Source organism: Thamnophis sirtalis, unplaced genomic scaffold (assembly GCF_051295495.1).
Source record: "Thamnophis sirtalis isolate CommonGarterSnake01/CBP01778 unplaced genomic scaffold, rThaSir2_p1.2 scaffold_2, whole genome shotgun sequence".
NCBI lineage: Eukaryota > Metazoa > Chordata > Lepidosauria > Squamata > Natricidae > Thamnophis > Thamnophis sirtalis.
The window spans coordinates 33,041,445-33,063,931 of NW_028261382.1; the positions used below are offsets into that span (position 1 = coordinate 33,041,445).

The 22,487-nt window shown below is 46.6% G+C and overlaps 1 protein-coding gene across 1 annotated transcript in view; it reads right to left on the reverse strand.

Moving 5' to 3' along the window:
• RALGDS (ral guanine nucleotide dissociation stimulator) overlaps positions 1 to 17,172 on the reverse strand; it is a 65,528-nt gene extending 48,356 nt beyond the window's left edge. The window contains 1 exon segment of the mRNA XM_087704677.1: positions 16,838 to 17,172. Coding sequence (XP_087560803.1) covers positions 16,838 to 17,068 — 231 coding nt within the window. The 5' untranslated portion in view covers positions 17,069 to 17,172.
• Between the last annotated feature and the right edge of the window lie 5,315 nt (positions 17,173 to 22,487).

Consider the following 22,487-nt stretch of genomic DNA (forward strand, 5'->3'; position numbering starts at 1 on the left):
CCTTCCTAGTATTTTCCTTCTTTCTACATTAAAACCTTCCTTCCTTCCTTCCTTCCTTCCTTCCTTCCTTCCTTCCTTCCTTCCTTCCTAGTATTTTCCTTCCTTCAACATTAAAACCTTCCTACCCACCTTCCTTCCTTCCTTGTGTTTTCCTTCTTTCTACATTAAAACCTTCCTTCCTTCCTTCCTTCCTAGTATTTTCCTCCTTTCAACATTAAAACTTTCCTTCCTTCCATTTGCCTTCTTTCTACATTAAAACCTTCCTTCCTTCCCAGTATTTTCCTTCTTTCTACATTAAAACCTTCCTACCTACAATATCTCCCTTCCCTTCCCTCCCTCCTTCCTTCCTTCCTAATATTTTCTTTCTTTCTACATTAAAACCTTCCTTCCTTCCCTCCCTTTCCAAAGGCCGTGGCTGAAGCATACAAAAAAAGCAAAGCAAAATAAAACAACAGGAAAGTGGGAACGGAAAGACGAAACCCCTGCCAGACCAACAAGGAAACGGGGAAAACGGAAGGGTGCTTTCCAAGATGCACCATTAGAGCTTGGGGGGAGAAAACAAACAATCTTTTTTTTTTCTCTTCCCTCTCCAAAAAGCTCCCTAGGCAAGCAAGTTGGAATCCGAACCAATTCCCTGCAAAAGATGGCACGGGCCTCGAAGCCAGCGCCAAGTGGATTGGCTCAGGAGGAAGGCTTGCTGAATGCATCCGTGTTCCTCTCTTTATTTCCTCCGGGCCCTCTTTGGAGCTGACACACAAAACAAGACAGCATCCCTTTTGTGATGCTGGACTGAAGGATCCCTTGTCTGGTGTACCCAGGGGCTGCACGCAACTCGCGCAAAGCTTCCCTCGCTGAATGGTTTGCCTGCCCCGGTTGGTCGAGGAGGAAAAAATCTCGCGAGGGAAAAAAGAAAACCATCTCCAGATCTGGTTTTTTTGCTGCAGAACAAAAGAGCCAGAGAAACAGGAGGGGTTTATTTGGTGGTGGTGGGGAAGTGTGTCTAATCGGGTCAACTCGGGTGGGATTTAAATAAGTCCATTTCCGGCAAGTTCCCAAGACTTTCAGATCAGAAAAAAAAAACCCAGGGAAATCAGCATCCGAGTCCGTTAGCCACTTTTGTTACCTGAAGGGGGCTTAATGCTGTTGTCCAAAACCAATTGCAGAATAACAGAGTGGTAAGGGACCTTGAAGGTCTTCTAGTCTGACCCTGCCCCCTCTACACAAGCAAGAGACCCTAAACCAGGAGTCGCCAACCTCAAAGAGCCATTTGAATTCATTTCCCACTGAAAAGAAAACACCAGGAGCCACAAAACCCTTCCCGTGCCGGACTATCTCCCGAGCGGCCACAAAACTAGAATATGTAGTTGAATTAAACGTTCTCTTTTCTTCTGAAACTTTCCTTGTCTTGGATTTATCCATGGTTGGCCTACTGCGAGGTTGAAAATTCAATAAAACGCACATTGGGGGCTGTGATGCATATTTTGAGCGACAGGGAGCCGCAGCAGAGGGATGAAAGAGCCACATGCGGCTCCGGAGCCACAGACGGCTGGCCCCTGCCCTAAACCATCCGAGACAAATGGCTGCCTAATCTCTTTTTGAAAACCTGCAGTGATGGGAGACAAACTGTCCCACTGATTAATTGTTTCTCCTAATTTCTCCTTAGTTTCTCCTTAGTTTCTTAATTTCTCCTTAGTTCCCAGTTTGCTTCTCTCCTTGATTAGTTTCCATCCGTTACTTCTTGTCCTGCCTTCAGGTGCTTTGGAGAAGAGGTTGACATCCCCCACTTTTCTTTGTGGCAGCCCCTCAAATATTGGAACACTGCTATCATGTCACCCCCCCCCCAAACCTTCCCTTTCTTAGACAAGACCTACCCAATTCCCACAACCATTCTCGTGAGCCGACAAAAGCGCGCCCGACAACAGCGCGCTGACAAAACCGCGTCGATAAAACCACAACGTCGATAGCGCACCCACAAAGGCGCGCTGACAAAAGAGCGCCAACAGAAGTGCCATTATGGTTAAGGTAAGGGTTAGGGTAAAAGTTAGGTTTAGGGTTAGGTTACCAGCAGAGATCCGGACTCTTCCTACTCTCGCGGCCTTCCAAAAAGCCACCAAAACCTGGCTGTTCCGACAGGCCTGGGGTTGATGATTTATAAATCAGGTCCAACCCCCAGTTTAGCCAAATGTATGTTGTGTTTTTTAAACTGTCTTTGTTTCTCTCCTCTATTTGTTATTTTATTTTTATCTCGTATTTGTAAGCCGCCCGGAGTCCTCCCGGATTGGGCGGCATATAAGCTCATTAAATTACGAATTACGAATTAGGTTCAGGGTTAGGTTCAGGGTTAGGTTTAGGGTTAGGTTTAGGGTTAGGGTTAGGTTCAGGGTTAGGTTTAGGGTTAGGTTTAGGGTTAGGGTTAGGTTCAGGGTTAGGTTCAGGGTTAGGTTTAGGGTTAGGTTTACAGCGCGCTTCTGTCGGCGCGCTGTTGTCGGCGCACTTCTGTCCTCATTCCTCGGCGCGATTTTGAACTCACCCTTTTGTCCCCGCGGTTTTGTTGGCGCGCTATTGTCGGGCCCACTTTTGTCGGTGAACCAACCATTCTCCGTATCTTTTAGCCTCCAGTCCCTTAATCATCTTTGTGGCTCTTCTCCGCACTCTTTCTAGAGTCTGCCTATGGTAGGATTGCACTAACCCAGTTTGCAACTGGAAGGGAGAGAGAAACGGGACTCGCTGCTGAAACTAAACCACGGCTGGCTACATCATGGCTTATGGATGAAGTTGCTATCTGGGCTCGCATCTTGGGCTAAGCTAGATGGTAAGCCACGAAGCCTGAGTCTACATCACAGGACTGCTGAATCGGGGTCGGCGTGGGAACTCAGATAGTGGGGCAGGGTTCGAAACCTGAGCTATGCTGGTTTGCATCGAATAAACAAGCAATGTATTCAATTCAAGAGAGCATCTGGCGTCAGATCAGCTGGGATTTCCGAAGTTCAAATTATGTCCCTGATTGAGAGAAGCTGACTCCAAACAGGTGGAAAATATGTAATTATAGTACAGGTAATCCTCGAATTGCGACCAAAATTGAGCCAGAAATTCCTGCTGTGCAGCGAGACATTTGTTAAGGGGCTTTTGCCCCGTTTTACGACCTTTCTGGCCACAGTGGTTAAGTGAGTCCCATGACCCTGGGACACTGCAACCGTCGTAAATATGAGTCAGTTGCCAAGCGTCCGAATTCCAATCACGTGACCACAGGGATCCTGCAACGGTCGTAAGTGTGGAAAACGGCTCTGAGTCACATTTTTTCCAGCGCTGTTATAACTTTGAAGTTTGAACGGTCACTAAATTAACTCCTGTCTGTCAAGGACTCCCTGTACAGAGGGAAGAGAAGAGCTAAACCCAATCTCTTGGCTTATTCTTTCAAAATTACCTTTGCCCGCCTAATCTGGAAATGCTAACCCAAAAATGCACTTTTCAAAATTAAACCAAGAAAAAAAAGGGGGCTGACATTCTCTAAACCAGTGTTTCTCAACCTTGGCAACTTGAAGATGTCCGGACTTCAACTCCCAGAATTCCCCAGCCAGCGAATGCTGGCTGGGGAATTCTGGGAGTTGAAGTCCGGACATCTTCAAGTTGCTAAGGTTGGGAAACACTGCTCTAAACAATGTCCAACAATGATAAAATTGCAGAACAAGCTAGAAAATGGGTAACTTCGCAACGACAATTTAATCAACTTGGAAATAGTTGAATAAAAGCCAAATCACACAGGTTAAATATGTAAGGTTTTGTGTGTGTGTGTGTGTGTGTGTGTGTGTCTTCATATTAAACAGGTCCAACTTCTTACATAGTTTCGTAACAGACCTATTAATTCGATATATATGTATATATATCCTTTGCTTGGATTGTCAAGAATGAGGTGGTTTTTTTTTATTTGAGCCAAGTAAAGCAAAGTTTAAAGGCAAACTCTCCGTATGAAGAAGGGAAAAAAAGGAGAATGCGTATACCCGTATGATGAGAAACGTGGCGGGCATATTCACGACAACATTCCACAATTCAAGTTGAAATTCTAATTTGATGGTTTTAGACCTACCTCTGTTTCCCCGAAAATAAGATCTTCCTGGACAATAAGCCCAATCGGGTGTCAGGCCTGCATTTATATTCCTTTTAGAATTTTGGCCTGCCACACTTTCTCTTATTTCATTATGCTATTTCTTTAAGTATAGTCAATGGGAGCGGGGAATAGAAGGAGTAGAATTGTGGAATGTATTGTTTTTCATTCTTTACTAGAAGCCAAGGTCATCCTTTGTCTCCGCACCAGGACACCTGACCGGAAGAAGCTGGGTGTGGATGTCAGCGTGGAAGAAGAAGATTGGACCATGTGATGGATTGTGGGTGTGGGGACAAGATCATGAACTTTTAACTGGGTGGGATTCTGATGTAACTTCCAGAGTTGGGTATCCCACAGCACGATGCCGACATGCCTGTTTTATTAAATTGGAACTTTATGCATAGTTTTGCCTTTGACTCCGATTTAATTCTACATGGTATTTGGAACGCTGACATCGGGCTTTGGAGCGCATGCGCTAAAATAAGCCCTCCCCAAAATTATTGCAACACAGTAAGGTGACCACGCTCGCCGCCTCCTGCACCTCAAAACTAATAAGACCTCCCCGAAAATAAGGCCAAGTGCTTATTTTGGGGGTCAAAAGAAAATAAGACCCTGTCTTATTCTCGGTGACACAGCGTTATCAGGAAGACAGTGGGTAAAGCAAAATGAAATGTGACCACAACGAGCAAATGATTTTTTAGAATTGCACCACAGAGGGTTTTTCAGCAAACTCGGTTATTCAAATCGGGGAAGTGACTGGAAAAATAAAGGGGAAATACACCCTCTCTTAAATATTGATGAGGTTGACACATCATGGAAAGCAAGAATTTTTGTGATGTTCTGGTCAAAACCCTCAACAAGGCAAGAATTGATTTTGACAGATAAGCAGAGTTAAAACGAGGAGGAGGTCTTTTTCGCCCATTCAAACTCTAGAAAGTTCTAGCCTTTTTTTGCCCCTCCCCCCCAAAAGGCAGTCAAACGCCTGAAAATAAAGAAGAGATACTAAATTCTGGTCTTCTGCAGAAAAAAATAACAAAAATCCTTCGGCATTGTCTGATTAGCAGAGGTCATTCAATGTAACAACAACAACACACAAAAAAACAACCTCCAGCCTTTTTTCTAAATGACTCTTTTCTTTCTTGTTTTGAACAAAAAACAAAACAGTTCCAACAGTGTATCAATAAAGCATTAGAAAGGAACAGTGGAGTAACAAAAGAGAACAAGAAAGAAAGAAAGAAAGAAAGAAAGAGAGAGGGGGGGAGAGGGAGAGAGAGAGAGGGGAGAGAGAAAGAAAGAAAGAAGAAAGAAAGAAAGAAAGAAAGAAAGAAGGATGAGAAGGGAGAGGGATGTGGGACAGTGTGAGTCTCTGTTTGTGTCGATTCACAACACTGAAAAAGGAATAGAACATGGATCAGGGATTGGATAAATTTAAAAAATAAAAGAATACTAACATTAGAGGGCCACGATTTGCAAATGGGATGGCATTTTTTCCTATGGGAAGAGGGTAAAAAGAAACAAAAATACTTTCACAGACACTATAAATAAGAGATGCACTGATACAGGTCTGGAATAAAATTAGAGAAAACCATTACATGAAAATACCGACATGGCTTTCCACTTTGGAAGCCGTGACGCACCCCAGTATACTAGATCTATCGAAAATGGTTAGATATAGTGAAATTTTAGACAGCCAAGGGAATTTGAAAACAAATCCAGAATTAAAGGAGCAAAATATAAATAGAGATTGGTGGCCGTATCTCCAACTACAATCGAGATACAAAAAAGACGTAAAAGAATATGGAATATACACAGAATTACAACAAACAGAGAAAATTTTGGCGGTCCATGAGAAAAATTATTTGCACTTTTTATACTGCACTAAATCCGGGGTCCTCAAACTACAATGTAAGAGCCAAGGTGGCGCAGTGGTTAAATGCAGCACTGCAGGCTACTGCTAGATCAGCAGTTCAGCGGTTCAAATCCCACCGGCTCAGGGTTGACTCAGCCTTCCATCCTTCCGAGGTGGGTGAAATGAGGACCCAGATTGTTGGGGGCAGTAGGCTGACTCTCTGTAAACCGCTTAGAGAGGGCTGAAAGCCCCATGAAGCGGTATATAAGTCTACTGCTATTGCTATTGCTACAATCCCTGGGACGGATACGTGCAATGAACGCTTGTGTTGCTGCAGAGAGTCTCCCCCTTCGGGGTGTTTTTGTGCGGATGAAAGGGGGCAGAAGTTTCGACTTGGGGGTCTGCTTCAGCCTCCTGGTGGGGGGCTTTGGGCGAAGGCTGGAGGGAAGAGCCACTGGTGGCGAAGAGCCGGAGGGCCTCGTTCCAGTGGGACTGCATCAGGGCCTGGAACTGGCTGACCATCTCAGCCCGCTGAGCCTCCAGGCGCCGGTACCTGGCTACCAAAAATATCCAAGGCCAAATTTGGTTATCATATCCTTTTTTTTTTTTTAAGTGACTAGATACCGAGATAAATTTCCAGCCAAAACTCTGGAGTTTTGAGCATTGCATAAACTCGGGGGGGAAATTGCAATTTAATCCATAAAGTGTGTTTAAAATGGCTGCGTTTATCTCTCTTGACGCTTCCCGCATCCGTGCCAGAAAAAATTGCAGTATTGTTTTTTATTCTCCAAAGCCAAATTCTGCACAAGTCGTGAGATTCCCTCCTAAGCATCAGATTTTAAGAACTGTTGGGAAGAAAGGGAGGGGGGGGAGACGACTCCGAAGATGAATGAAAATGATTAAAGGGGGGAAAGAAAGGAAGAAAAAAAATAGAAATGAAGCCGAACTGGATAAATTCAGCCTTGAGAAAGAAAAGAAAAAATACTCAAATCTGCAGGAGATAGAAACTTTTGAAGTCCTTTTCATGAGTCCAGAGTGCAAAAAAGATAACAAAGGTTTTAAGTTACAAGGGAAGGCAAAAAAAAAATCTCTTTGAATGCTAGGAAAATCTTCAAATCCCTGGGAGGAAACAAAAAAATATCCTTAGGTGAGGGGGAAAAAAAGATCGGTTAATTTTGTATTTTTATCTGTCAGCTTAAAAATTGTGGTCAAGCATATGTGACCTCTTGGGGCTCACTTGGCCACCCCAATAAATCCGGCAAGGTAGGACTGCAGTGTTTATTCTGACCCCCAAAATAAGCCCTTGGCCTTATTTTCAGGGTGGTCTTATTATTTTCGAGGTGCAGGACGCAGCAAGCGTGGTCACCTCATGGCTGTTGCTGTGTTGCAATATTTTCAGGGAGGTCTTATTTTTTGGGGGGGATGGCTTATTTTAGCACAGGCACTCAAAAGCCCCATTGGGCTTATTATCCGGTGAGGAGGCAGAATTAGCAGCAGATTCGGACAGGGAGGTTGGGGAGGAAGATGGGCCAGTTTTGGAGTCTGGGGAAGGCTCGGATGAGGGCTCTGCGTCGGAGGCAGAGAGGGGGCCAGAGCCGTATGCCAGTTATCAGCTGCCTTCGGAGTCAGACATCAGTGAGGCAGAAGAACAGCTGGAGCCTGTTCCCAGTGTGGGCATGTGCAAAGTTGCCAGAGGAAGGGAACAGCTAAAGAACAGGGGTCAACTTGGGAGTAAGGCCACAGGTGGACGATGAATGGCCCCTCCCAGAGAAAGTAAAAGAGGAGCGAAAGGGGAGTGGAGTTTGCAGGAGACCATTAGTTCGCTTCATTGGTTCATGACTCTCCAAGACTCCTGGGCAAGTAAGAGCTGAGGTGGCGCAGTGGTTAAATGCAGCACTGCAGGCTGCTTCAGCTGACTGCAGTTCTGCAGTTCGGCTGTTCAAATCTCACCGGCTCAGGGTTGACTCAGCCTTCCATCCTTCCGAGGTGGGTAAAATGAGGACCCGGATTGTTGTTGGGGGCAATATGCTGACTCTGTAAACCGCTTAGAGAGGGCTGAAAGCCCTATGAAGCGGTATATAAGTCTAACTGCTATTGCTATTTGCCGATATCAGCCTGGCAGCTCTCCAAGCCAGATAAGGTCTGTGACCATAAATCCTCCCTCGAAAGACTTTGCTGGATGTGAAGGAGCAGAATTCACAGTGAATTAATAAAAGGGGTTTTGGTGGGGATAAGGAGTTTGCTTCATGCTCTCGGGAAGACTCGGTCAGAACCCTCCCACCCCACCCACTGATGCTGGGCTCAAAAACACCAGAAGAAACTGAGAAGACATTTTCAAGCAGCCTGAGAATAAAGCGAAGAAAAACAGAAGCCTCGTTTGAAAGGAGAGGGAAAACGCCAGGGCGAGTTTGGTCATAAAGGCAATCATAAAAAACACCCCAGCTTTATTTTGATGGTAGTTCTGGACGAACAGTCGTAAAAGTGACTTTATTCAGTATAAAAATGGCAATTATGAGAGAGCAGCTGGGAAAAGGCCGAACAGGTAAACCTGTCACGTGAAAAGCAGAGAGAAGCCAAATCCCAATTCCTAACAAATGTTTGAGAGTATAAAAGAGGTTAATAAATCCCATTTCTTCAGTCCTAGCCAAAGAAAAAGGCGTTTTTTATATCCTCTTTGCTGCTGGTGGAACTCCCTGTCACAAGACAAGAACCTCTCGGTTCTCTTTAAAGGTGAAAAGCAGAAGCCAAATTAAAGCTGTTGAACAAGAACAAGAAAGTCCCTATTGGAGGAGAATTTTTTCACGGGAAGGGTACGCAACAACAACAAATCTTTGCCTTTGCAGCCTGGAGGGCGTTTCCGGTCGGAAACAGGACGCTAGGTTAAAACGGACCTTGAACCTAATCCAAGTAAGAACCGTGATGAGGGAAGTTCATACAATATGCAGCAATATCCCTTTTCAGTAATGAGAGGAAACCCAGGCCACATTAGAGCAAGGAGAAAGGGGGAGGGTGGAATCAAAAGGAAGGAAGGAAGGAAGGAAGGAAGGGAGAATGAGAGGAAGGGCGGGAGAAAGGAAAGAGAATGAGAATGGGAGAAGGAGGGAAGGAAAAAAGGAAGGAAGGAGATTGAGAATGGGGGAGGGAGGGAGGAGAATGTGGGGAGGGAGGGCAAAAGGAAGGAGAATGAGAATGGGAGAAGGAAAGAAGAATGGAAGGAAGGAAGGAGAGAGATTGAGAATGGGGGGAGGGAGGGAGGAGAATGAGAGGAAGGGAGGGAGAAAGGAAGGAGAATGAGAATGGGAGAAGGAAGGAAGGAAGGAAGGAAGGAAGGAAGGAAGGAAGGAAGGAAGGGAAGGAGAATGAGAGGAAGGGTGGGAGAAAGGAAAGAGAATGAGAATGGGAGAAGGAGGGAAGGAAAAAAGGAAGGAAGGAGATTGAGAATGGGGGGAGAGAGGGAAGAGAATGAGAGGAAGGGAGGGAGAAAGGAAGGAGAATGAGAATGGGAGAAGGGAGGGAGGGAGGAGAATGTGGGGAGGGAGGGCAAAAGGAAGGAGAATGAGAATGGGAGAAGGAAAGAAGAATGGAAGGAAGGAAGGAGAGAGATTGAGAATGGGGGGAGGGAGGGAGGAGAATGAGAGGAAGGGAGGGAGAAAGGAAGGAGAATGAGAATGGGAGAAGGAAGGAAGGAAGGAAGGAAGGAAGGAAGGAAGGAAGGAAGGGAAGGAGAATGAGAGGAAGGGTGGGAGAAAGGAAAGAGAATGAGAATGGGAGAAGGAGGGAAGGAAAAAAGGAAGGAAGGAGATTGAGAATGGGGGGAGAGAGGGAAGAGAATGAGAGGAAGGGAGGGAGAAAGGAAGGAGAATGAGAATGGGAGAAGGGAGGGAGGGAGGAGAATGTGGGGAGGGAGGGCAAAAGGAAGGAGAATGAGAATGGAGAAGGAAAGAAGAATGGAAGGAAGGAAGGAGAGAGATTGAGAATGGGGGGAGGGAGGGAGGAGAATGAGAGGAAGGGAGGGAGAAAGGAAGGAGAATGAGAATGGGTGAAGGAAGGAAGGAAGGAAGGAAGGAAGGGAAGGAGAATGAGAGGAAGGGTGGGAGAAAGGAAAGAGAATGAGAATGGGAGAAGGAGGAAGGAAAAAAGGAAGGAAGGAGATTGAGAATGGGGGGAGAGAGGGAGGAGAATGAGAGGAAGGGAGGGAGAAAGGAAGGAGAATGAGAATGGGAGAAGGGAGGGAGGGAGGAGAATGTGGGGAGGGAGGGCAAAAGGAAGGAGAATGAGAATGGGAGAAGGAAAGAAGAATGGAAGGAAGGAAGGAGAGAGATTGAGAATGGGGGAGGGAGGGAGGAGAATGAGAGGAAGGGAGGGAGAAAGGAAGGAGAATGAGAATGGGAGAAGGAAGGAAGGAAGGAAGGAAGGAAGGAAGGAAGGAAAGGAAAGGAGAATGAGAGGAAGGGTGGGAGAAAGGAAAGAGAATGAGAATGGGAGAAGGAGGGAAGGAAAAAAGGAAGGAAGGAGATTGAGAATGGGGGGAGAGAGGGAGGAGAATGAGAGGAAGGGAGGGAGAAAGGAAGGAGAATGAGAATGTGGGGAGGGAGGAGAATGTGGGGAGGAGGGCAAAAGGAAGGAGAATGAGAATGGGAGAAGGAAAGAAGAATGGAAGGAAGGAAGGAGAGAGATTGAGAATGGGGGGAGGGAGGGAGGAGAATGAGAGGAAGGGAGGGAGAAAGGAAGGGAGAATGAGAATGGGAGAAGGAAGGAAGGAGGGAAGGAAGGAAGGAAGGAAGGAAGGAAGGAAGGAAGGAAGGAAGGAAGGAGAATGAGAGGAAGGGTGGGAGAAAGGAAAGAGAAGAGAATGGGAGAAGGAGGGAAGGAAAAAAGGAAGGAAGGAGATTGAGAATGGGGGGAGAGAGGGAGGAGAATGAGAGGAAGGGAGGGAGAATGAGAATGGGAGAAGGAAAAGGAAGGAAGGAAGGAAGGAAGGAAGGAAGGAAGGAAGGAAGGAAGAAGGAGTTGAGAATGGGGGAGAGGAGGGGCAAATGGGAGGGAGGGAGGGAGGAGAAAAGGGAGGGAGAAAGGAAGGAGAATGAGAATGGAGAGGAAGGAAGGGCATGAAATAACCCTTTTAGCAACAGCTGTAAAAATACAAAGAAAATATCTTTTGCTCCTCTCTGCAACCCTGCAATCCCCATAATACACACAAACAAACACACACACACACACACACAACAGAGCTCCCGAAGGCCCTCCTTTCTTGCCAAGCTCTGAGGTTGAAGAAACAGGATTTAATGGGAAGCAGATGATGTGGGTTTGGCTTTATGCAACACCCCCTAGAAGGGGGGAAGGGGCCCAGCCCACCCACAAGAAGCAGACCCCCCCCAATCCTCTCCACATCAGAGGCAAAGCCCAAGAAGAGGGAGGGTTAGAGGTTTCGGGAAGGACAGCGGATAAATGCTTAAGCGATAACTGGGGGAAAGTGAAAAGTAAATCAGAGTTCTTTGGCGCCTGAACAGGAAATCTGAAGAGGGTTAATGAAGCGCTATGGAAATAAATGAAGGCCATGCTACTCGGATCAATGGGGAAGGGGAGAAATGAGCCCACATTGACTAAAGATGGCCTCCTCATTGGACCAATTTAAGGATTTGAGAATTCTTCCTTCCTTCCTGCTGAATCAAAAACTCTGCTGGGATTTTGCATTTGCTGAATTACGCCTAGATGAGGGAGGAGGAGGAGGAGGAGAAAAGGGGGAGGTGAAAGAGAAGGAGAAAAGAGGGAGGAAGAGAAAAGGAGGAGAAAAGGAGGAGGAGGAAGAGTAAAGGAAGAGGAGAAAAGGAAGAGAAGGAAGAGGAAGAAGAGAAAGAGGAGGAGAAAAGGAAGAGAAGGAGGAAGAAGAAGAGAAAGAGGAGGAGAAAAGAAGGAAGAGGAGATGGAGAAAAGGAGAAGAATGAGAAGGAGCAAAGGAAGGGGAGAAAGAGAAGGAGAAAGAAGGAGGAAGAGGAGAAGGAAAAAAGGAAAAGAATGAAAAGGAGCAAAGGAAAAGAAGGAGGAGAGAAAATTATGTTGAAGAAGGAAGGAGGAGAAGGAGAAAGGAGGAGGAGGAAGAGAAAGAGAAGGAGAAAAGAAGGAAGAGGAGGAGCAAAGGAAAAGAAGGAGGAGAAGGAGAGCAGATTATGTTGAAGAAAGAAGAAGGAAGAGAAGAAAAGAAAAGCAGGAGAAGAAGAGAAAGAGAAGGAGAAGAAGAGAAAGAGAAGGAGAAAAAGAAAAAAGAGGACTCGTATTTATGACCATCATCCGATCCCCTTTTGCGACCTTCTGACAAAACTAAGTTAGTGCGAAAGCCCGATTCACTTAACAACTGGGTTACTAACTCAACAACGGCAGTGACTCACTTCCAGCTGCGGCCGGAAGGGGCGAAACGCACTTAACGGTCTCCCTTAGCGACGGTAATTCTGGACTCCATTGTGGTGGTAGGTCGAGGACCCCCTGTATCGAACTTCGGGGACTTTCTACACCCTCGGCTAATCAATATTGGCATTTTTCACGACCAGCAACCTAACCAGGGTGCAGCGCAGCGGTATAAATCGCAATTTTTGACGCAGTTTCTAAATCTGGAGAGCGTCTTGGCAGGCAGGAAGGAACAGCTCGGAGGAAAAAGTCCGAAAATAATTCCCAACAGGAAATCTGTTGCCCTCCATTCAATGCCTCGGAATTAAGCCCCTGGACGGAGCGCTCGCCCTGCAGAGACTCCATATCCCAGCATGGTTCCTTGTCGGCTGGCGGCAATTAATGGCCTGAGAGTCTTAAGCCAAGTAAATTAAGAGCGATTCGCACCTGGCGCAGGGGTTAAAGATCGTGAGCTTGTCAATTGGAGAACTGAGAGCCCACATTCGAGACCCGAGCGCCGCACGACTGGGCGAGCTCCCGTTCCTTGCTCCAGCTCCCGTTCCTTGCTCCAGTCTCTGCACACTTAGCAGTTTGAAAGCATGCCGATGCGAGTAGATAAATAGGTACCACTTTGGTGGGAAGGGAGCAGCCTTCCATGCTGGCACGTGACCCCGGAAAATGTCTTCAGACAACGTTGGGGTCCCCCTCAGGCGAGAAACAGGGATGGGCCCGGCACCCTAGACTCAGGGAAACGCTGTTCCCTTCCCACCAAAGGTGGTTCCTATTTTTCTACTCACATTTTTGACCTGCTTTCGAACTGCTCGGTTGGCAGAAGCTGGGACAAGTCACGGGAGCTCACTCCGTTACATGGCACTGGGGATTCGAACCACTGAACTGCCGGCCTTTCTGATCGACAAGCTCAGCGTCTTAGCCACTGAGCCACGCATCAGAAGAAATATGGGCCCGTTTAGCGAAGAGAAACAATGCTGGATTAAATTGGACAAGAGGACAGTTTGGTTTATCATCCATTTTCCTAACAGCGATGTTTTAGGGATGATCTTCAGCTTTTTAATAATTAAAAAGGTAGACTGCTCCTGACTAGGAAGGTCAGCAATCATCTCCTGTTAAAAGTAATCTGCAGTCTGCAGCCATCTCTACAAACAATGTTTTCAACAAACGGTTTAGAAAGTTGGGTTTCCTGCATAGGTTAGTTTCCATTTCATGGTCTTTTTGCTTTGACTGTATAGTTTTTCCAGAAAGAATTGGTTCCATGCTAGAAAACCCATGACTTTTATGAACATATGACTTTTCTCCTATTGTTTTAACGCAAAAGAGACAAGAGTACAAAGCAAAAATCTTAATTCCTACTATCCTGCCAGCCCTCACTTCAATTAAACACAATATTAATATTTGGTGAGAAAAAAAATCAAGGCTGGAAAATCAGAAAGGAGTTTGTTTTTTTTAAAAGCAATTTTCCCAATAAAACTACGTGTTTGATTGACCATAAACTCCCCAAGAGTTGAAATCAACGTGAAGGAATCTTGATTTTTTTCAAAGATTCTACTGAGAATTCCTCCAGCGAGCAAAAATATTTTAGCTGCAGAGAAAAACATGCAACATTCTCCGATTCAAATTCATCTCTGCCATCATAAATGACTCATAAATTTCACGCCCCCCCTTGCAAGCTAGAGAACACACAACCTTTGTGCAAATGGCAAGAATTATCCTTTCGATTGCAGAGAACTAAACAGCTGCCATGAAATTCCAGAGTACTAATTAATGTGCCTTAATATATCCACGGAGGGAGCCCAGCAAGCTGCAGACTTCTGTGGCCTCTTCATAAACACAGCAATCAGCCTCATCCTTAGAGAAGTCTTAACTTCCCGGGGTTTTATTTGGGAAAACAGGATGTTGCAGATGAAAAAAAAAATCCCCAAATTCTAAGATATGGGAAGCATTGACTTCCAATTCAAAACATTGTTTCACGAAGGCCATTCCTAGGCACAAAGAGGACTGGGATCTTAAGGAATGCAGCAATCCTTTGCATGAATTTCATTCATTCCAGATCTGAGAAACAAATGTTTCGGCGTGGGAGGCCGTCTCCTGGTTCAGTGCATGCATAAATTTAAAATAATAATAATAATAATCAAGCAGGGTGAACCAGGGATCAGCACACATTATACTCAAGCAAATAAGGAAGGCAGTGAACTCCGCTGTGGTCTTACTCAGAGGCTGTGCGCCCAGCAACCAGGGGGAACAAAAGGACAGCTAATTCAGCATCCTTCTTCTAGAATAAACCTCTTTTTTTCCCCCCCAAACAAGAAGCAGACGAGCAGATAGCTAAGAAGAGCTCAGGAAGATAAGATTGGGGAAAGGCTTCCAAAGTTTTTTACGCTGAAATCACTTTATTGCATTTTACAAAACCGTACGCATAACAAAAAGGAGAAAAACGAAACCGTCACGAGAAACAACGAAGAGTAGAAAGAAAAGAGGGATGGAAGCCGTGAGAAAGTATAAAGAAAATAAAAAGAGATGCGAAGAATACCTCCGACTTCTTCTAATACGACGATAAATACGAAGAACGCGTGCATCTGGTTTTTAGTTTAAGGCTGTCTAACGAAATACTAAGTCCTCAAACAATTGAGTCCAGGATTTCGGTCGCTAAGAGAGAGAGAGAGATTTATGAAGTGAATTTGGCCCCGTTTTACGACGTTTCTTGCCACGCCTAAGAGCTTTCTTGCAGACATTTCGTTACCAAACTAGGTAACATCATCAAGGCATATCATCCTGTCTCCCAAAAGTTGTCAATGCAAAATCCATCAAAGGGGTCCTTTTTTTTTTTGCTTTAGACACACACACCCTCCTTAAACACCCTTGAAAACATGTCAATTCTCCAAATTTGGAAGGCCTTGTATCTAGGTTAGAGTGTGGTTAAAAGAAAAGTTGTGTTTTGTGGCTTCACTTTCAGGATTGCCCTGTGTAAACCAGCCCAGGCTAAGCCTATTTACTCAGTGTGTACCTCCAACAGGGTGGCATGGCGTGACTTAATCCACGGTGAGGATTTACTAAGGGGGGGGGCAGCTTGTGCTTCGGATTAAACACCCAAGGGAGGACATTTAAACCTAGTTAACCTGTGATGTTAGGCATGATTTTCGCCGGCTTCACCTGTCACTTTTCGATCTCCAGCGAAGCCAGGATTTACCGTAATTTTAACTGTGATGGTTACAGAACAAGTCACAGTTGTTTAGGTCACACAGGGGGTGATTTAAACCATGGTTTGCACGCCTAAAAAAACACGAAGCTGAAGCCAAGCCGGATGCGAAGCTGTTTACAGAGACAGCGCAATACAATCGCATTTGTCAAACTAAGATTTTCTTTGTTCGACCCACAAGGGACCCACAGCTGGAGAGCTCCATTATTCCCTGAAAAACAAGCAAGCTCAAGAAATCGGGGGACGGGGGGGGGGGAGACACACGAAGGAGGTACCCCAAAAAGCCAGCCAGCAAACTGCACCAACCCACCACCCGAGTTCAACAGCTGGATGGAGTCACACCATCAGAATTAACCCCAGCATCCACCATCATCACCCCATAAACAGGGCAGGGACAGGGGGCACTGGCCGGAGGTTGGCATCGCGTGTGCGCCCTTGAGTACAACGCGGGAGGAGAGCGCGTTCCCAGGCTGAGTTCGCGACTTGATCCTGGGTTGTTGTTTTGCACGGGGGGGTCGTGTGAACCCACCCGCTGACTCAGCCGAGTTTTTTCCCTCCTACCCACCCGCCCAAGAGTTTTTCCTACCCACCCACCGAGTTTTTCCTACCCACCCACGAGTTTTTCCTACCCACCCACCGAGTTTTTTCCTCGCAACCCACCCCCCAAGTTTGTTCCCTTGCAACTCACCCACCCAAGAGGTTTCCCCTTACAACCCACCCACCCTTGAGTTTTTCCTACCCACCCACCCGAGTTTTTTCCTTGCAACGCACCCACCCCGAGTTTGTTCCCTTGCAACCACCCATCCCTCCAGTTTTTCCCTTACAACCCACCCCCCTCAAGTTTTTTCCTCGCAACCCCCCCCCCGAGTTTTTCCCTTGCAACCCCCCCAAAGTTTTTTCTCTTACAACCCACCCCCCTCGGGTTTTTTCCCTCGCAACCCACCCACCCAAAGTTTTTTCCTTGCAACCCCCCTTGTTTTTCCCTCGCAGCCCACCCACTCAAGTTTTTTTTCCTTGCAACCCCCCTCGTTTTTCCCTTGCAGCCCACCCACTCAAGTTTTTTTTCCTTGCAACCCCCCTTGTTTTTCCCTCGCAGCCCACCCACTCAAGTTTTTTCCCTCGCAGCCCACCCACCCAGGTTTTTCCCTTGCAAACCCCCTCGTTTTTCCCTCGCAGCCCACCCACCCACGACTTTTTCCCTTGCAACCTTCCCCCCTCGAGTTTTTTTCCCCGCAACCCCCCCCCCCACACACATACACACACACAGCCTTGCGTTCCGGCCGGGTTTGGTTACCTCCAGTGGGGGCAGATCCGGGTCCAGCTGCGTGAAGCTGTGCAAGACCACCGGGCTGGCTTCCTCGGCGGCCACTTCCAGGCGCACCGCATCCCAGAGGCTGCGGAGCCGGCGGCAGCTCTCAAAGAGACGCTCGGGGCTGCCGCTGCTGCCGCCGCCGCCGCCGCCGCCTTGGAGAGCCCTGGCCGAGCGCTCCTCCGGCAGCAGCTCCGACCACATGAAGACAACCATGGGGCTGCTGCGGCCGCGGGGCTCCTGCTTGCAGCCAGCCTGGCCGCCGGGCGCTTGTTGGAGAGCGGCTGGATGGATGGGGTGCGGGGGGTGGGGGTCTTCCCCTGCGCGCTTCTCCTGCCACCCGGAGCCCCTCCCCCGGGAAGAGGGCCCGCCCACTCCCGCAAGCCCTGATGTCATCACTCAAACCATTGGGTGGAGTGCGGGGGGGGGGGGAGAGAGAAAGAGGAGCTTTCCGCGCCGCAGCTGAGCTGGGAAGGAAAGGAGACCACGCGGCGCCCTCTGCAGGCTGGAGAGGCGAGGTTTGGGAAAGGCAAAATGTGTTATTTTGTTGCTTTGCTTTGCTTTTAGAATTGGCTACTATCCCCTTCCCATCCCACCACCAGAGGGATGATGGGCTAAATGGACCCTGCTTGAATGAAATAAATCATATATATTTATTTGTTTTTTTGTCAACAAGTATGAAGGAGATACAATACAATACAATAGCTGAGTTGGAAGGAACCTTGGAGGTCTTCTAGTCCAACCCCCTGCCTAGGCAGGAAACCCTATACCGTTCCAGACAAATGGCTATCCAACATCTTAATACAATACAATACAATAGCCGAGTTGGAAGGGACCTTGGAGGTCTTCTAGTCCGACCCCCTGTCTAGGCAGGAAACCCTATACCGTTCCAGACAAATGGCTATCCAACATCTTAATACAATACAATACAATAGCCGAGTTGGAAGGGACCTTGGAGGTCTTCTAGTCCAACCCCCTGCCTAGGCAGGAAACCCTATACCGTTCCAGACAAATGGCTATCCAACATCTTAATACAATACAATACAATAGCCGAGTTGGAAGGGACCTTGGAGGTCTTCTAGTCCAACCCCCTGTCTAGGCAGGAAACCCTATACCGTTCCAGACAAATGGCTATCCAACATCTTAATACAATACAATACAATAGCCGAGTTGGAAGGGACCTTGGAGGTCTTCTAGTCCGACCCCCTGTCTAGGCAGGAAACCCTATACCGTTCCAGACAAATGGCTATCCAACATCTTAATACAATACAATACAATAGCCGAGTTGGAAGGGACCTTGGAGGTCTTCTAGTCCAACCGCTTGCCTAGGCAGGAAACCCTATACCGTTCCAGACAAATGGCTCTCCAACATCTCCTTAAAGACTTCCAGTGTTGGGGCATTCACAACTTCTGGAGGCAACTGATTAATTCTTCTAACTGTCAGGAAACTTCTCCTCCGTTCTAAGTTGCTTCTCTCCTGGATTAGTTTCCTCCCATTGCTTCTTGTCCTGCCCTCAGGTGATCATATTAAGTTACTCTTTTGTAAAATGTTAAAGGGTTGCTTTTACAATGTTAAATGCAGAAGCCATTAGATTCTTGCCTAAACTATGCGACACAAGGTTGTGTTTTGGCTAAAGACAAACTGTGTTAAGTAAATGGGACAAGATAAAACTTTGTTTTTCCAACTTGCTACTACAAGTGAGATAGGAAGCCATCTGCTCAGACGAAAGGCACCAGGAAAAAAATCCAAATAAGAGATAGGGGGCCTCTCAAGAAATTGTCAAGTTGACCCTTTAGAATATGGAATGACGAAAGGATGGATGTAAATGAATGAGCAGGAAGGGGGGGAGTTTCTGAGGAGTAGAATGTATAAAAGGTGTTGTTTGAATGCTATTCTTTGCTCTCCTTCTATTTGATCCACTTAGGACAAGAATTAGAATTAGAATTTTATTATTTGTATGCCGCCCTTCTCAGGGAGGACTCAGGGCGGCGAACAATTCAAGGGGGAAAAAGGGGAACATAAAAAAACAAAATACAAATAATAAAAGTAAACAACAGTCGCACAACCATACATGTTGAGTGGGGAGGGAACTCATCACCCCCAGGCCTGCCGGCAAAGCCAGGTTCTGACAGCTTTTCGGAAGGCCTGGAGAGAGGTGAGGGTCCGAATCCCTGTGGGGAGTTCATTCCAGAGGGCCGGAGCTGCCACAGAGAAGGCTCTCCCCCGGGTAATAGCCAGGTGGCATTGGCTGGTAGATGGCACCCGGAGGAGGCCAACCCTGTGAGACTTGGAGGCCACCTATGCAAAGGCTTTTTTAAAAAAAATTTCTGTAAATAAACCTTTTTGAATTGTGAGCCAGACCTGTCTCTGTGTTGTGAGGATTTAATAATAATGATCTCACAAGTAATCAAGTATGAAAACACATTAAAAAGGGGCACAAATCAATGGATATAATTAAGCAAGCCACAGCCATCAACACATACAAAGAATATGTATCAATGGGGACAGTAGGACAGGGACGGAAGGCAGGCTGGTGCTCTGGGGGTTAGAGGAATTAACACAAAATATATACAATAGCTTTTGTCTCTACTTGGAAAACCACTTCTGGATTTCGTGGTTGAGGTTGGGCAAAAAAAAGTGAAGCTTTGATTTGGGGTTTTACTGACGAATAGATTTGTTGCTATAGAAAATGGCTAGTTTCTATTATCAAAAGTTGAAATATGATGCTATTCACTTATGCAGCCAAGAAATTAATAGAGGCTTGCTCCTGGGGAGGAAAGTGGTGGCAAATCTAGACCGCATACTAAAAGCAGAGATATCACCCTGCCAATCAAAAGTGCCTCTAGTCAAGGCGATGGTTTTCCCAGTTGCAATGGATGGCTGTGAAGGTTGGGCCATAAGGAAGGCTGAGCGCCAAAGAATGGAGGCCTTTGAACTCTGGTGCTGGAGAAGAAGACTCCTGCGAGTCCCTTGGACTGCAAGGCCATCCAACCGGTCAGTCCTAGAGGAGATCAACCCTGGCTGCTCTTTAGAAGGCCAGATCCTGGAGAGGAAAGTCAGAGACTTTGGCCACCTAATGAGAAGGAAGGAAGGATTCCCTGGAGAAGAGCCTCATGCTGGGAACGATGGAGGGCAAAAGAAGAAGAAGGGGATGGCAGAGAAGGAGGTGGCTGGATGGAGTCACCAAAGCAGCCGGCGTGAGCTTCAATGGACTCCAGAGGATGGTAAAGGACAGGAAGGCCTGGAGGAACGTTGTCCAGGGGGTCACGATGGGTCAGACACGACTTCGCAACTAACAACAACCACAATTTGAATACAGAATAACAGAGTTGGAAGGGACCTTGTAGGTCATCTAGTCCAACCCCCGCACACCCAAGCAGGAGGCCCTGTAGCGTTTCTGGCAGATGGCAGTCCAATCATTTAACATTATATTTACAAAAATAGGGCTCAAGCCATGTGGCCCTGTCCAACAGTAAACCATCTTTCCAAGCAGCCTCCATGTCTCCAGTGTCTTCTTCCCCACTTGGAGCTGAACCCAGGAGGACATTTCTTTCAACATTTGTTAATAAAAATCTTTAAAAAAGAAAGAAAGAAAGAAAGAAAGAAAGAGAGAGAGAGTGAGTGAAAGAAAGAAAGAAAGAAAGAAAGAAAGAGAGAGAGAGAGAGAGAGTGAGTGAAAGAAAGAAAGAAAGAAAGAAAGAGAGAGAGAGTGAGTGAAAGAAAGAAAGAAAGAAAGAAAGAAAGAAAGAAAGAAAGAAAGAAAGAAAGAAAGAAAGTGAAGCCATTTTGGAAAGCCAAGAGTTAAGCAAAGTATCCAAGAATTGACCTGGAAACCAGCTAAAAGAAAATCAGCCCATTGTTTCCAGGGTGGGTTTGCTTAGCTAACCTCTTCAATGCTGAGAAGACCCCCCCCCTGTGTTTGCTTCCTTTACTTTGGGGGTCTCTAAAGGAGAAATGGGGACAAGCAGGCTTTTTCCTGGAAGGAAATAAATCCAGAGGAGACTAAGGGAAAAACCAACAAATGTGAAAACAAGTTAACTTGGAGGATCAAAGCTGTGCGTCTACGGGAAACACGCAGTCAGCAACATATTCTTAGAGTTCGCTTAATTTATGGGTAGAATATTATTTCGCTTGCAGGATGCAAAGTCTGCAAAACTGGGTTCATTTGGGTCAGCCGATTGTGGCTAATAAAAGAGTCAAATATTCCCTGGCAAAACTTCAGGTTTTCCTCCCAATTGCATAGATTGAATTTGGTGGGTGGCAAAAAAACGTCAGTGAGATCAAACCGAGATGGTTGGACTCGGATTTTATGGAATAAGCCACCTTTGGGGTGGCTTCCTGTTGCCGCCTTAATGGTTTACAGACCACGGTTACCCAAGTTCGCGCAGCTCATGGAAGCAAAAGCGAAGCAGCCATGTGTTCTGACCGAGGCTTCCCGAGAGCATGAAGCCAACTCCTTGTCCTGACAAAAACCCCTTTTATTAATTGACTGTGGATTCTGCTCATTCACATCCAGCAAAGTCTTTCAAGGGAAGATTTACAGTCACAGACCTTATCTGGCTTGGAGAGCTGCCAGGCTGATCTCTGCAAAACTTGGCCAGGAGTCTCGGAGAGTCACAAACCAATGAAGCGAACTAATTGTCTCCTGCAAACTCCACTCCCCTTTCGCTCCTCTTTTATTTCCTCTGGGAGGGGCCATGCATCGTCCACCTGTGGCCTTACTCCCAAGTTGACCCCTGTTCTTTAGCTGCTCCCTTCGTCTGGCAACTCTGCGCGTGCACACACTGGGAACAGGCTCCAGCTGTTCTTCTGCCTCACTGATGTCTGACTCCGAAGGCAGCTGATAACTGGCAGACGGCCCTGCCCCCCTCTCTGCCTCCGACACAGAGCCCTCATCAGAGCCTCCCCCAGACTCCAGGACTGGCCCATCTTCCTCCCCAACCTCCTCACTGTCCGACTCTGCTGCCAGCTCTGCTGGCCACTGGTGGGCCACAACACCATGTTTCTGGTTTAAGGAGAGGAGAGGAGATCCAGCGGAATGGAATAAATGAAATAAAAATCATTTAAGCTTACAAGGAACAGCCTGAGATACAGAGATCACGTTTTGCCTGCATTTTGCTAACTCACTTCTGAGAGGTACCAAACGCATAGAAAGGCGATCAGCTTCACAGGACGGGCCTAAAGGAGCTGTAACGACCCCGAGAAAGGGACGTACAAGCAGTCCTCGCACTTACGACCATCATAGCATTGCCCGCAGTCGTAATTTGAGGACTATTTGTATTTTCTACAAACGAGCGAGCTTTCCCCTCGTAAGCATTCGGGGACAGGCGTTTACATGTCCCTCAGCACGTTTTTCACCACTCGGAGCATCACTTCCTAAATTTCTAAGCGCTGCAGATTTGCCAACTTCTTCCTTTTGGGTTTCTAAGTTCCAAAATCAGCACAATTGCCTGCAAAAGTCTTTGTTGTCCATCCTTAAGTCAGATGAAAACGAAATGCTTGTTTCCCTTTCCTTCATCTGTTGGAAACACCAGCTCGGCAACAGCATTCCTGTTTTATAATTAATGTTATTTATTTTTAACAATTCTCTCATTCCCTTTTCATGTGGATCTTACAACGTGTTAATTCTCCGGT